The following is a 14437-nucleotide window of genomic DNA, read 5'->3' as shown; positions in this document are numbered from 1 at the left end:
CAGCAGTCCATGTGGTCGCAAAGAGTCAGACACGACTGAGCAACTGAACCTGTCTTACAACAATTAAGGCCCAGAGCTCTCCAGCTGAACAGACAAATCCAAGAATAAGAAGGTGTGTCCTCATGAAGCAATCCAAGTAATCCTTTTTAAGGCAAAAAGCACTTGAGACTTCTGAAACTAGGGGGGAAAAATATAAAAATAATAAAAGCCAAGCATTTAGATCAGATTCTAAAAACAGAGGATTATGAATGTCAACCTAAACACGCAAACTGGACCATGGAAGTTGAGACTTTCCTTTGATCCTGTTCCACAGACAGAGCCTGTGGCACAGACAGCATCTTCTGTCAACTCAGGAATGAGCCGTGGGGAGGCCTGTCTGCCCTGCAGTTCACGAGAGAGTCACATGCCATGGACTCCAAGAAAGGAAGGGGGCAGGACATACAGAAGGGCTCCCTGCAAGGGCAGAAGTGAAGGGACCAAGACCCTCCCAACCTGGCCAATCCTGGCCCAGGGCTGGAGAGCCAGAGACTTGATCTTGAGTCATGAGGATGACTGAAGACAGTCCCTGTCCTTCACCATCTCCTGGAGTTTACTAATTGGTTATCCCATCCAACCATCTCATCCTCTATTGCTCACTTCCCCTCCTGCCCTCAATCTTTCCCAGCATCAGGGTCTTTTCCAGTGAGTCCGCTTTTTGCATCATGTGGCCAAAGGATTAGAGCTTCAGCATCAGTCCTCCCCATGAATATTTAGGGTCGATTGCCTTTAGTATTAATTGATTTGATCTCCTTACAGTCCGAGGGACTCTCAAGAGTCTTCAACACCACAAGTTGAAAGCATCAATTCTTCGGCGCTCAGCCTTCTTTATGATCCAACTCTCATATCCATACATGACTAGTGGAAAAATCACAGCTTTGAGTAGATGGACCTTTGTCAGCAAAGTGATGTCTCTGCTTTTTAATATGCTGTCTAGGTTTGTCATAGCTTGTGGGACATGCAAAGTCTCGGCCCCCATCTAAGACTTTCTTTGTCAAACTGAGGTGAACTCAGTATGCTGTTTTAACAAAGCCTCCAAGTGATTCAGATGCATACTTAAGTTTGAAAGCAACTGCCATAGAGATTTTAATTACCAGTTATTTAAAATTATACTTTCAAGACTTCCCTAGTGGTCCAGTTGTTCTGCACTCTCAATGCAGGGTGCCCCAGTTTGATCCCTGGTCAGGGAAGTAGATCCCACGTGCCTCAACTAAAAATCCCCTGCGCTGCATCGAAAACCCAGCACAGATAAATAAATTAAAAAGTAATAATAAAGAAAATAAAGCTATACTTTGCACTTTGTGAAAATTTTCTTAACTGCTTCGTGATGTGCAAGCAAAAATGCACGCTATACCTCTTAGGTCTAATTTTAAGTAACATTTGCAAGGCTTCATTTGGGTAATTAACTTTCTTCCACCCCATGGTAGATATGGAAACTCTTAAGTCTTTTCAAATGTGTACACTGTTATTTTAGGATTGGGAGGCTAAAGGTCAAAGGAGAGAACTAACCAAAAATAGTTCAGTTTGAAAAAGAGCATCCATATGGTGTTCATTCTGGACAGAACATTGATGGAGGAAGAAGTTATTTGCCTTTCAAACCTGGTAGGAGCAAAGAAAGGGAGGAACAGGCTCAAAGATTTGGGGCACTTATAAAATGTACTCTTAAGGCGAGAAAAACGGATCAAACTGAAAGGTTGTTTGAACATCAGATTTAGATGTTTCTTTTTTTATGTGCCCTAATTCAAAACAGAAAAAAAAAGTGACCTTATGAGATGTCTAGTTATGAATGTTTACTCCCCTTCTTTTATCTTTCTTTTTAAGAGCGGCTAGAAAAATCAGAGCTAGGGGAATTTTTCTGTCCAGCAAAGCACATGAGATCATTGAAAATGCACACTTTTAATTTTACAGCCTATCCTTTCCAAATATATTTTCCTTTATTAAAACAACTGCACTTTTGAGAATGTCAATGAGAGGTGAATTCATTTGGCTGTTGTCAGAGGCTTTGAAACATTTTAAAATTGCCACCACCACCACACCTTCAACCCTTCAGAATAAACAGAATTTAGCCTTTGAGATGGAATTTGATATAGAAAAAGCGGTGCTTCCTGGTCAAATATTTCTCCAAAGAAGGCAAAAATACCCTCAAATCTGAGATTTTGCCCGGGCTTCTCTCTTGCAGTGATAACTCCCTTCCCTGGAAAGGTTAATATTTAAAAAAAAATTGTTTCTAACTGGAGGATATCTGCTTTACAATATTGTGTCGGTTTCTGCCATGCAGCAACATGAATCAGCCATAGGTATACGTGTGTCCCCTCCCACGTGAACCTCCCTCCCACCGCCACCCCCATCCCACCCTTCTAGATTGTCACAGAGCACCAGCTCTGAACTCCCTGCGTCACACAGCAAATTCCCACTGGCTGTCTATTTTACATATGTATGTATGTTTCAGTGCTGCTCTCTCCATTCGCCCACCCTCTTCTCCCCTCTATGTCTGCCTCTCCATTGCTGCCCAGCAAGGAGGCTCAGTAGTACCATCTTTCTAGTTTCCATATGTATGCGGTGCTGTGCTGTGCTTAGTCACTCAGTCATGTCCGACTCTTTGCAACCCCATGAACTGTGGCCCGTACATGCGTTAATATATGACATTTGTTTTTCTCTTTCTGACTCACTTCACTTTGCATAACAGGCTCTAGGTTCATCCACCTTATTAGAACTGAGTCAAATGCATTCCTTTTTATGGCTGAGTAACAGTCCATAGGGTTGCCAGAGTCAGACACGACTTAGCGGCTAAACCACCAACCAGCACCAATATTCCATGGTGTATATGTACCACAACTTCCTTATCCATTCATCTTCCATGACCTGGCTATTGTAAATAGTGCTATGATGAACATTGCGGTGCATGTCGTCTTTTTCAATTATGATTTAGGAAAGGTTAATATTTCTTAAGTGATGTGCTGCCTTCATCCAGGCAGGACGGATTACTGTGCTGAGTGCCCTCTTCCTTTTGGTGGTGTTGTATCTGAAAGGCCTCAAAGAGGTGGGCCCTGGTGTCCTGGGGAGAAGACAGTGGCACCCCACTCCAGTACTCTTGCCTGGAGAATCCCATGGATGGAGGAGCCTGGTGGGCTGCAGTCCATGGGGTCGTGAAGAGTCGGACACGACTGAGCGACTTCCCTTTCACTTTTCACTTTCATGCATTGAAGCAAATGGCAACCCACTCCAGTGTTATTGCCTGGAGAATCCCAGGGATGGGGGAGCCTGGTGGGCTGCCGTCTATGGGGTCACACAAAGTCGGACACGACTGAAGCGACTTAGCAGAAGCAGCAGCTGGTGTCCTGGGGTTTATGGAGTTTTGAGTGAATGGGATCCTTGGCACCTTGTTCTCCAGAGGACCAGACAGGTGCTCCCATGCTGTAGCTTGGGATGCACTTAGATGGCTGTCACTAGCTCTCCTCAGGGCTTTCTTGGTGGCTCAGACAGTAAAGAATCCGCCTGCCAATGTGGGAGAGCCAGGTTCGATCCCTGCGGTGGGAATATCCCCTGGAGAAGGCAATGGCATCCCACTCCAGTATTCTTGACTGGAGAATTCCATGGACAGAGGAGCCTGGTGGGCTACAGTCCATAGGATCTCAAAGAGTCAGACACAACTGAAGCAACTTAGCACAAGGAAAGAAGACAGGAGCAACTCTGAATTCACTGAGGATCTGCATTTCAGATTTGTCCCCCTGAACCCACTGCAGCCTTTAAGTGAACACTGGAAAAGCTGCTTTGCTAAATCTCTGAGCCCCCAGAGAGATAAGACTGTACAGTTTCCTTCCTCCTGGCCCAAAAGGCAGCTGAGGAGAGAGCAAAGACACCTCTCCCACTAACGCCCGTGACACAGCTTAGTCTCAACACCCAGAGGGCTCGTGGGAGCACAGCTCTGTGTTCACAGCTCAAGGGCCCACTTCAGAGATACTCTCAGGGAACTTCAAGAAAAAACTAGGGGCCTCCTTTGTAAGAGCTACAGGTCATATAATGGCAGGTGGGTGAGAGCCAGAGGGGTGGGATTGCATCTGTTTTCCTGTGATGGTGGTCCGAAGAAGCTCCGCTTTGCTGTTAATGGTATATTTTCCAAATCTTATGGGCTCTGGGAAAACTCGCGCACACAGTGATCACTCATTCTTTTATTAAATGGAGTGAACTTTCATCACCCTCCCTCTGGGTCTTAGCATTATTTACATACAAAAATTAAGGTCTTAGAAAGCAGATGCCCTCGGGACTTCCCTGGTGGTCCAGTGGCTGAGACTCCAAGCTCCCAGTGCAAGGGGCCCAGGGTTCGATCCTTGGTCGGGGAGCTATGTTCCACTGCCCCAACTACAACAGATCCCAGATAGTGCTATTAAAGATCCTGTGTGCTGAACCAACACCTGATGCAGCCAATGAAAAAATACATAAAAGTTTAAAAAAGAATGTAGACCTCATATTCCCAAACCCTGCCTCCCAACTGACTCAGGTACATGTTAGTTATTTCTCCATTGACAGATGTTGATCTAAAGTGCCTTGAACTTGGATAAATCCCCAAAGGTCACACAGCTAATAAGTGGTTGCAACAGCGCCTCAGACTCAGCCCTTCCAGTTCCTGGGCCTTGGCTCTCAACATGGCCCCCCGGGGTGTTGGCACACAGTTCCCCTGATGGAAATGAAAGCCAGAAAATGCCAGAAAGTGCACAGCTAGCAAGGCGCAGTCTGGCAGACCAGGAAGAAGCTGCTGAGAAACATTCAACTTCATCTCTTTCGTAAGAAGCACATTGTTTCCAAGAAATTCACCCAGTCTACTGTTGAGTGGAAAGACTCAAGCCGTTCTGAAAGGCTTTCGATAACAGCCGTGGAATCCACACCCTGTGTTCTCGTGGTCGGCTCAGAGCGGCTGTGGAGGCACAAATGCCCACTTCTGACGTGCGAGCTTGGCTGGGCATAGGGTGAAGGGAATGGTGGTTAAAAGAGTTCACCTCTAGGAGACCCTTTGATGTGAGGTGTGGGTAGAGAGGGAGGAAAGAGAGAGATCAGGACACAGTCCACTGAGAATGAAAGACTGGAGGTGAGATTCATCCAAAAAGCAACACTTACTGAGTCCCAAACACGTGCCAAAGGCTGAGCCAGGCACTCTGGACGTATTGGTGGTCCTAGTTGGGGGGCAGGGGGGGTGACATTCCAGTTCTCTAGGGTAGGTGTCTTGGAAGGAAGGGATGTAAGCCAAAGCAAGCTGACCTCCTGGGGGATCAGAAAAAAGCTTCTATTGAGAAAGTGACCTTGGAACACATCTTGGTCATGAAATTAAGACTCTTGCTCCTTGGAAGGAAAGTTATTAAAAACAGAGATGTCACTTTGCTGACAAAGGTCCATGTAGTCAAAACTATGATTTTTCCAGTAGTTATGTATGGATGTGAGAGTTGGACCATAAAGAAGGCTGACTACCAAAGAATTGATGCTTTCGAATTGTGGTGTTGGAGAAGACTCTTGAGAGTCCCTTGGACAGCAAGATCAAACTAGTCCATCCTAAAGGAAATAAACCCTGAATATTCCTTGGAAGGACTGATGCTGAAGCTCCAGTCCTTTGGCCACCTGATGTGACGAGGCAACTCATTGCAACAGCCCCTGATGGTGGGAAAGATTGAGGGCAGGAGGAGATATGGGCAACAGAGGATGAGATGGTTGGATGGCATCACTGATTCAGTGGACAAGAGTTTGAGCAAACTCCAGGAGATGGTGAAGGATAGAGCAAGCTGGCGTGCTGCAGGCCATGGGGTCACAAAGAGTCAGACCGGACTGAGCAACTGAAGGACAGCAACAAGGCCAGGATGGGTGAGGAAATCATGTTCCAGATCCAACAGTGTTCAAAGGCCCTGTGGCAGGGGGAATATTTGTAGGTCTGAAGACTTTAGACGAAGCAGCCTGGCCAGAGCAGAGAGAGCTTGGAGGGAAGTGATGCCAGACCCAAAAGTCCATTTGACGAATTTCATCTTTTCCCTAGGGGCAATCAAAATCTCGGAGGATTCTAGACGGGGTGACATGAGCTGACTCACATTTGGTTTCACAAGTGGTCACTCTGGCAGCTCTGTGGAAGTCAGATGGGAAGGACTGTGGTGCCTCGGTCAGAAGTTGACAGTGGTCTAACCTGGGCGGCAACTGTGACTATGGAGAGCAGGTCATATCTGAAACAGAGCAAGTCCCCTGATGGCCTTTGCTTCATCTGGTTTTGCTCTTTAGTGAAAGAGGAAGGAAGATCCTCCTGAAAAGTGCGTCTGGAGATGATTCTGGTGTCCTGAGAGCACCAGTGAGGATGGGGTCATGGAAGACGGAAGAGGAGCTGGTGGCAGACTGGCAGCTGCTCAGAGAGCTTGGTGACTGGAAGGGCTCGGTGACCTTTAGAGCAGCGTCAATCGGCAAATTGCCAGGCGGATGAGGCAGGCAGAGGACATGGCTGAGCTGAGTGGGGCAGGCTCGAGGACTCAGATGAGGCGCCGCAAGGACAGGTGAGTTTGGGCTCCTTGGAGATGGTCAGAGAAAGGACTGAAGCCCGAAGGGGCCTCTGAGAGACGGAGACCCAGAGGCCCAGACCCCTCAGTGAGGTGGGGAGGTGGGTTTGGTGGCAGAAGGGACCGGGCCAGGCAGGAGGACCAGCGCGAAGGGTCGCCTGGATCCTGAGGATGCTGACCTCTGGAGGATCCTCAGCGGAAGTAACAGTAAACAACCACACACTCACGGGTGAGCCTAGCACCACAGCGGAAGGACGAGGGGAATGTGGTTGACGTGCCGACAGGTCAAGACCGTCAAGCCCCTGCAGAGGATGGGAGACGGGATAAAATGGCCAGCGGAGTCGTACAGTCCAGCCTTTACATCAGAGTCCACGGGGGGCGCTGGGGCTGCACGTGGCCCCTTGGCCCCATCCCAGGGGCTCGTCCTCCGCCAGGCGCTCACATGGTCCTCCGCCCTCCTCTCTCAAGGTCACCCAGCAGGGGCTGCCAGAGGATCCACGTCCCCCTGACCTCCTGTGTCTTTTCCCTGGCCCCCTCAGACCCCTCATCCTTTTACTCCCGCCCTTCTTCTCCTGAGTTGGCTGTCAGACCTCGGCTGCATCCAGACCCTCCATCTACCCGCTTCTCACCAGCCCAGGCCAGATGAAGAGGGAAGCGGGAGGGAGACAAGCTTCCTTCTGGACACATTAGAGCTCCCAGGTTTGCCAGGCACCATGCTCAGGAGTTTCCCCCATCACCGGAGTTCCCGTGTTGACCTGGTGTGGACAGTTCTGGAAACTTCCTGGCTTTTTAAACAAGTCTCTGTTTAGGACCTAAACCAGGGATTTTCCACCGAGGATGGTTTAGGCCCCCAGAAGACATTGGGCAATGTCTGGAAGTGCTCCTGGCCTCTCATGGGTAGAGGCCGGGCCTCTGCTGAACACCCTCCATCTCCCAGCACAGCCCTTGCCTCAGAGAAGCATCTGCACCGATGGGGCAGGAGGGGACAGTGGGCCAGGAGTCTCTTCCATCCTTTTTTGTTTGTTTTTTAAATTTTATTGGAGTGTAGACACTTTTCGTTTCCCAGGTTGTGCTAGTGGTAAAGAACTTTCCTGCCAATGCAGGAGACCTGAGAGACTCAGGTTCGATCCCAGGGTAGGGAAGATCCCCTGGAGGAGAGCATGACAACCCACTCCAGTATTCTTGCCTGGAGAATCCCATGAACAGAGGAGCCTGGTGGGCTATAGTCCATGGGGCCGCAAAGAGTTGGACACGACTGAGTGACTGAGCACACACACATATCCCCTCATGTAGAGGCAAGGAATCCAAGTGTAGGGGGCAGGGCAAGCTATACCCCCAAAACCCCCAAAGGAACAAAGTGTAAGCTGGAGACCTAAGAGAGTCATCTGCAGGACACTTCAGATGCCTTATCCCAAGGCAATGTGAAAACCACAAAATTCCCATCAACATGGAAAAAAAAAAAATCTCACTGGCACAGCCAAGTCCTGTGTCCACCCCCCAGCTCAACTCCCAGGCATTCTGGTGACACGCCTGTCTGCAGCCCCTCTGGCCGACCTCAGTCCAACTTTGCTGGGGCCAGGAGCCAGAGAAAGTGCCTTGTCTCTTAAGTGGGTGACTTTGCAAAGGTGGACCTCACCACCGCCCCACCTAGAATTTGCCTGGGGGCAGCACCTTCCCTCAGAAGAGGGTGGCAAGATTTCCCGGGAGGGTTTGGCAAGCTTGGAAAAAGAAAATACTTTCCATCTGGCTCATCTCTCTGCTCCTCTGACTTGCATGATGCTTCTCCTGGGGTTGGGGCGAGCACTGTGGGTCTCTCCCCCCAGGGATCTGGGCTCTGTGGCGATTCCTCCCTGGACTTGCAAGGCTGCCCAGGAATGGATGAGAAGGAAGAAGGACCGAGGATGCCGGTGTGTAAATGGATGACATCTGGTTCCACGCTGGTCAGCATATGGTCTGAATTAAGACAACTGAGATGGTTTTCAAAACATGCTGCTCTGGGCAAGAACTTCATTTGGCTCTAGGAAAACCAAGTGTAGAAGATATTTTGGAGCCCAGTGGGGGAAATCTGAACAAGGCCCGAGTGTGAGATGATAGTAAGAAACTGCTGATCATCCTATTATGGATCAACCCAATCCATATTTGGGTTATGCAGGGAAGTGTCCTTCTCTTTTAAAATTCATTTACTTATTTTTAAATGAAACAAAGGTGAATATTTTTAAAGACGAAAGGTACAATTCACAAAGAAGATAGACGTCATAAACCACTAGACCCCTAACAACAGACACAAAAATACATAAGTAAAGCAAAGATGAAAATTGAAGTCTTGACAGAAAATTGTCATGATAGCTGTAATTTGCTTTATTTTTCTAAATATCATTTTGTTCCTGTTGTCCTGTCATAAACTTGTCTAGGGAGCTGCACCTCACAGCATGTGGGATCTTAGTTTCTCGACCAAGTTTCGAACCCATGCCCCCTGCAGCGGAAGAGTGGAGTCTTAAACACTGGACCACCACGGAAGTGCCCGTAATTTACTTGAAAATATTTCTTCTCCAATGGATATTATACTGTCCTTCTCACTTTTCTCATCTGCTGAAAATTTCATAAGGAGAAGTAAATGCAAAACCGAAGTGAAAGGTCTCTCAGTCGTGTCTGACTCTTTGTAACTCCATGGACTGTAGCCCACCAGGCTCCTCTGTCCAGGGGGTCCTCCAGGCAAGAATACTGGAGTGGGTAGCCATTCCTTTCTCCAAAAGACCCTGCAAATTTACTTCTGACTGGGGGTGAAGGAAAAGCTGGCGTGATGTGGGAACAGGCCTGCTTCTCCCAGGAGGGCAGGATCTGCCCCGCTTCTGACCCGTCTCCCCCACCTTCTGTGCGGACATAGCTCCTGATGACCTCTGTCCCTTCTTCCAAAAGTGAAAATGGAGTCGTTGCCACATGTTCACTCGTTCAGCTGTGTGTCTAGTCATCCAGCAAAGGTTGACGTAGGGTGTGTCATTTGCCAGTGTCTGTGTTGGGTGCTGGGCACACAGTGATGGGAGAAAATAAACATGGTCCCCGCCCGCAGGGAACTTAACCGTCTTGTGGGGGAGGCAGGTGTTAATCCAAGACAGAGGCAGAACTGGGGTGGATGAACCTAGAGACTGCCGTACAGAGTGAAGTAAGTCAGAATGAGAAAAAGCAGTATTGTATATTACTGCATATATATGCAATCTAGAAAAACGGTACCAATAAACCTATTTGCAGGGCAGAAATAGAAAGATGTAGAAAACAGACTTGTGGACACAGAGACAGGGGCAGGAGAGGGCGGGACAAATTGAGAGAGTAGCATTGAGACATATACATTAGCATATATAAAATAGAGTGGGAAGCTGCTGTATAGCACAGGGAGCTCAGCCTGGTGCTCTGTGAAGACCTAGGGAGGTGGGATGGGGGTTGGGGGGGGGTCCAAGAAGGAGGGGACAAACGTGTACTCATAGCTGATTCACTTTGTTGTACAGCAGAAACGAACACAACATTGTAAAGCAGCTATGCTCCAATTAAAAATAAATTTTAAAAAAAGATAGAGGCAAAATTACAAATCAATAAAATGACAAGTGTTGTCATAAAGGAAAGCATGGAGAAGAAGATGACCGAGCCAGGAGGCTGAGTTTGGAGGGAGGACAGTGGGGGTGTGCAAAGGTCCTGAGGCTGGTGACAGCCTGCCAGCCCTGAACCCTGAGAACACTGGTGTGGCTGCTGTGAAGGCAGACACAGAGGCGGGGGTGCCCACCCTCCCCGTGGGCTACTTCTCCCTGGGTATGGACATTAACTCGAAGCCTGTGTTCTTATTGCAGTTGAAATCTGGTTTTTCTCCCTGGCCAACTGTTCTCAGTACTGCAGAGCCTTCTGACACACCCTCCACCTGACCCCTGCTAAATTGTGGATTCTGTAACCTTTATGGTGGGTCCCTCCCTCCATTTTTGGCTTTTCCCTCAGCTTAACATCCAGCCCTACCACATCTTGTGAGCTGGGCTGCAGCAGGGAGCCCATGACGCACGTGTCTGCTCCACTGTGTCTCCTCCTCTGTCTTCCTTCTGTGGTGCAATGGAGAGGAGAGATCAGGATTTCCAAGTCTTCCTCTTACACAATACCTCCTCTGTCCCCAGGTCCTGAAGCCTGTGACTGCTGGGCTGTCTTCTCTATGCTCCAGAAGAATCTCTATGACCTGAGTATACTGGGTTTGACATTAGACATGACCACAGATAAAATAAATATTGGTTGGACTTCCCTGGCGGTCCAGTGGTTAAGATTCTGTGCTCCCAATGCAGGGGGCACCGGTTTGATCCCTGGTGAGGGGAACTAAGACCCACATGCTGCAGCCTAAATATAGTCCAGAAGAAACCCTCTCAGATAGGGGAGTAATAGTAATAAGAGATGCTATTAATCAAATGTGCTGATATAGTAAGGATATTATTGGGGGGATCTTAAACTTCTATATATTTTTATAATATAAATATAATAATATATAATACATATATATTTTAAAATATAAAGCACATGGCTTTATAGGCACATATTTATAGTATACATAATATAGTTTGTATATTCATATTTATAAATATATTAATATGCTTATATTTTATAAATATAATAGAAGTTTATAGAACTACTTCCTCTTTAACCTAAGAGTCATGCTGGGCTCACCTCACCTAGGTCTGCGCCTCTACAGTTTTCAGTTTGGTGACACAGCTCATTCTCCCTAAATCTTCAGTCCCTAGTGACAGAGCCTGGGAGGGTCTCCAGCGCTTCTGCAGCCTCGTGTGTCGCCCTGCTCCTGAGGTCACCTGTGCAGACCCTGCCTGGTGGAGCCCGGCTCTCGGTTGCCCCCTGGTGGAGCCCTGTTGTACTGCCCTGCCTGCCCCTGGTTGATTTACCAGGCGGGATTCGCGGTCCAACCCTTTGACCCTGTAAGAAAAAAATGAGAGGGAGGGGAAAGCCCCACACGAGCTGGGCCTTATCATATAAAATGAAGACACTCCGAGGTGTTTTCATCTGTCATCTGTTGAAGGGGTGAAAATAAAGAATAAGGGAAAGTGAATATTTATTCATTGCCTGTTGCATGCCAAGCCCTTACAAAACAGTGTATTTTGTTTCAGGACAGACTTGTGAGGCAGGTAATAGCGCTGATGGAGCAGGGGAAGGAGACTTTAAGTGCGTGAGCAGCAGTGCTGGGATGCTCAGTCTGCTGCTGCCACTAAAATATAGGGGGGGGGGGGTTGTTGTTGTTTATGTGGCTAAGTAGTGTCTGACTCTTTGCAACCCCATGGACTGAAGCCCACCCGGCCCTTCTAGTCCTAGAATTCTCCAGGATAGAATACTGGAGTGGGTAGCCATTCCCTTCTCCAGGGGATCTTGCCGAGCCAGGGATCAAACCCGTGTCTCTTGCACTGGCAGGTGGATTTTTTACCACCAAGCCACTAGGAAAACCCGAAATATAGATCAGGTAAAGAGATGACTGAAGGAAATAGAAAATTCCTGCTTCGTTTCCAGAAGAAATCAGGATGGGGATGTCAGAAAGCCCCTTGCAGTTCCCAGAGTTCACAGCAGGGGCACAGGGAGACAGCTGTCCTCCAGTTCAGAAAAGGATGGTATGTTCTAGCTAGGAACCTCCTGGCTCCACCTGCTCAATATCTGGACATCAACATGGGGCACCCCTAAGAGCAGCTATAGCCAGGTGAGTGAGCATCTGGCTTGGGAGCAAACAGTCTTCTGGGAAAGGATACAACTCGGAACATAGCTGTGCCCATCTGTCTGGGTCCTAGTGCCTGGGTTACCCCACCTAGGGCTTTAGGAGGACCATATCCTGTCCCTCGTCCAGCCCAGTCAGCTGACCAATGCCACACTCCACCCCTCCCCAATCCTTTGGGGGAAGCTGCTCCTAGGTGGGGCTGGGTCATATAGATAAGAGCACAGTGGCTCGCATATCTGAAGACGCTTGTCTTTCTCCTGCCCAAAGAGTGCAAAGCCGAGACCCAGACAGCACATCCTTGCCCCTCATTACAGAATGCTGTTCCAACAGCACAGTGAACCAGCCTTCTGATCACAGAAGAAACGCTGTGAATGTGGTTTTAATTTCTGATGGGTTCTGCTGTGTTGCTTCCCCAAAGTGTATATCCATCCATGGTGTCACCAGCTCTGTGGGTACACCTTTTACTAGTGCCTGATCTGCAGTGGAACAGAATAATAGTTTTTTAAAAGTGTTAACTAATTTAGTAGGTGTAAATGGCACTCAGACAGTCACTGAATTGAATTTGTACAGTGATTACAGTCTTGGCGTTTAGCTGTCTATTTTCTAGTGAGAATTGGATTTAATTAGGCAAATCTGGATTTAAATTCCAACTGTGCCTTTTTACCAGCTATGAGAACCAGGATAACTTACTTATCCTCTCAGTACTTCAGTTTCAACATCTGTGAAAAATGAAAATCACAATGTTTCAGAGCTCAAATGCCAGTTGTGAGGATTCAATGAGATAAAATACATAAAACACTTTGTATAGTTCCCAGCACATATTAAGTGCTCAATAAATGCTCACCAGTTGTGCTAGAATATAAGACTACTTCTTTCTTAAGCTCAAGTTGTTTTTTTAATGTTTTTACAAAAAATTAATCCATTTGATTTTATTTTCTTGGGCTCCAAAATCACTGCGGACAGTGACAGCAGCCACGAAATTAAAAGACACTTGCTCCTTGAAAGAAAAGCGATGGCAAGCTTAAATAGCATATTAAAAAGCAGAGACATCACTTAACTGACAAAGGTCCCTATAGTCAAAGTTATGTTTTTTCCAGTAGTCATGTATGGGTGTGAAAGTTGGACCATAAAGAAGGCTGAGCACTGAAGAACTGAGGCTTTTGAACTGTGGTATTGGAGGAGACTCTTGAGAGTCCCTTGGACTGCAAGGAGATCCAACCAGTCCATCCTAAAGGAGATCAGTCCTGAAAATTCATTGGAAGGACTGATGCTGAAGCTGAAGCCACCTGATATGAAGAACTGACTGATTGGAAAAGATCCTGATGCTGGGAAAGATTGGGGGCAGGAGGAGAAGGGACAATAGACGATGAGATGGTTGGATGGAATCACTGTCAATGGACATGAGTTTGAGGAAACTCCAGGAGATAGTGAAGGACAGGCAAACCAGGTGTGCGGCAGTCCGTGGAGTCACAAACAGTCAGACATGGCTTAGTGACTGAACAACAACAATAATACGTTTGAACTCATGATCACTTCTAATGCAAATATACTTTGCAGATAATTTTCTCCCTTTAATTTTAGTTTGGTTATATTTCACTTTTAATAGACTAGTTTCTCTGTTGTCGATTCCATTCTTTGCTGTTTTCTTTGATGACTTGAAATCTGAGAAAACATTCCTCCACGAGCCTGATACATCGCTATTTTATATTCTTTGCTTTGAAAGATAAAGTGATATAAGCAAGAAATTGGTGGACAGGGCTGGGAAATACGATTAGCTGGTTTCCCAGCCACGTCATGGGGGCCTCAGCTGGCAGGTTTCTCTCTGGAGTTATGAACATTCTTAGAATATTCTGAGAAACTTCGAGTGACCAAATTCCATGAGATGTCTGAAAATTAATCACTGGACATACTGACCAGCTAATGATGAAAGATTCACTCACCAAATATTTATTAATAACCCACTCCATTATGCAAAGTCCCAGGCTTGTCATGGGTCCTGGGGGGCAATTCTGATATGGATGCTATACTCTAGGATTTCACAGAAGGGAAAGAAGCCATGTGCTGGAGATTCTCTCTTTGCCACCCCACCCCCGGCCCACTCTCTAACCTTCTCCACCTGCTCTGGGCCCCCTGGAGGCTGACCTCTATG

The 14437-nt window shown here is 47.3% G+C and overlaps 1 protein-coding gene across 1 annotated transcript in view; it reads left to right on the top strand.

Moving 5' to 3' along the window:
* The first annotated feature begins 6498 nt into the window (after nucleotides 1-6498).
* Nucleotides 6499-14437, top strand: part of MEX3B (mex-3 RNA binding family member B) — a 62040-nt gene continuing 54101 nt past the window's right edge. The window contains exon 1 of the mRNA XM_010830990.1: nucleotides 6499-6554. Coding sequence (XP_010829292.1) covers nucleotides 6499-6554 — 56 coding nt within the window. The remainder of the gene's footprint in view (nucleotides 6555-14437) is intronic.

The sequence above is a fragment of the Bison bison genome, unplaced genomic scaffold (assembly GCF_000754665.1).
Source record: "Bison bison bison isolate TAMUID 2011002044 unplaced genomic scaffold, Bison_UMD1.0 scf7180017859304, whole genome shotgun sequence".
Classification (NCBI taxonomy): domain Eukaryota; kingdom Metazoa; phylum Chordata; class Mammalia; order Artiodactyla; family Bovidae; genus Bison; species Bison bison.
This window is presented reverse-complemented; position numbering and strand designations above follow the sequence as displayed.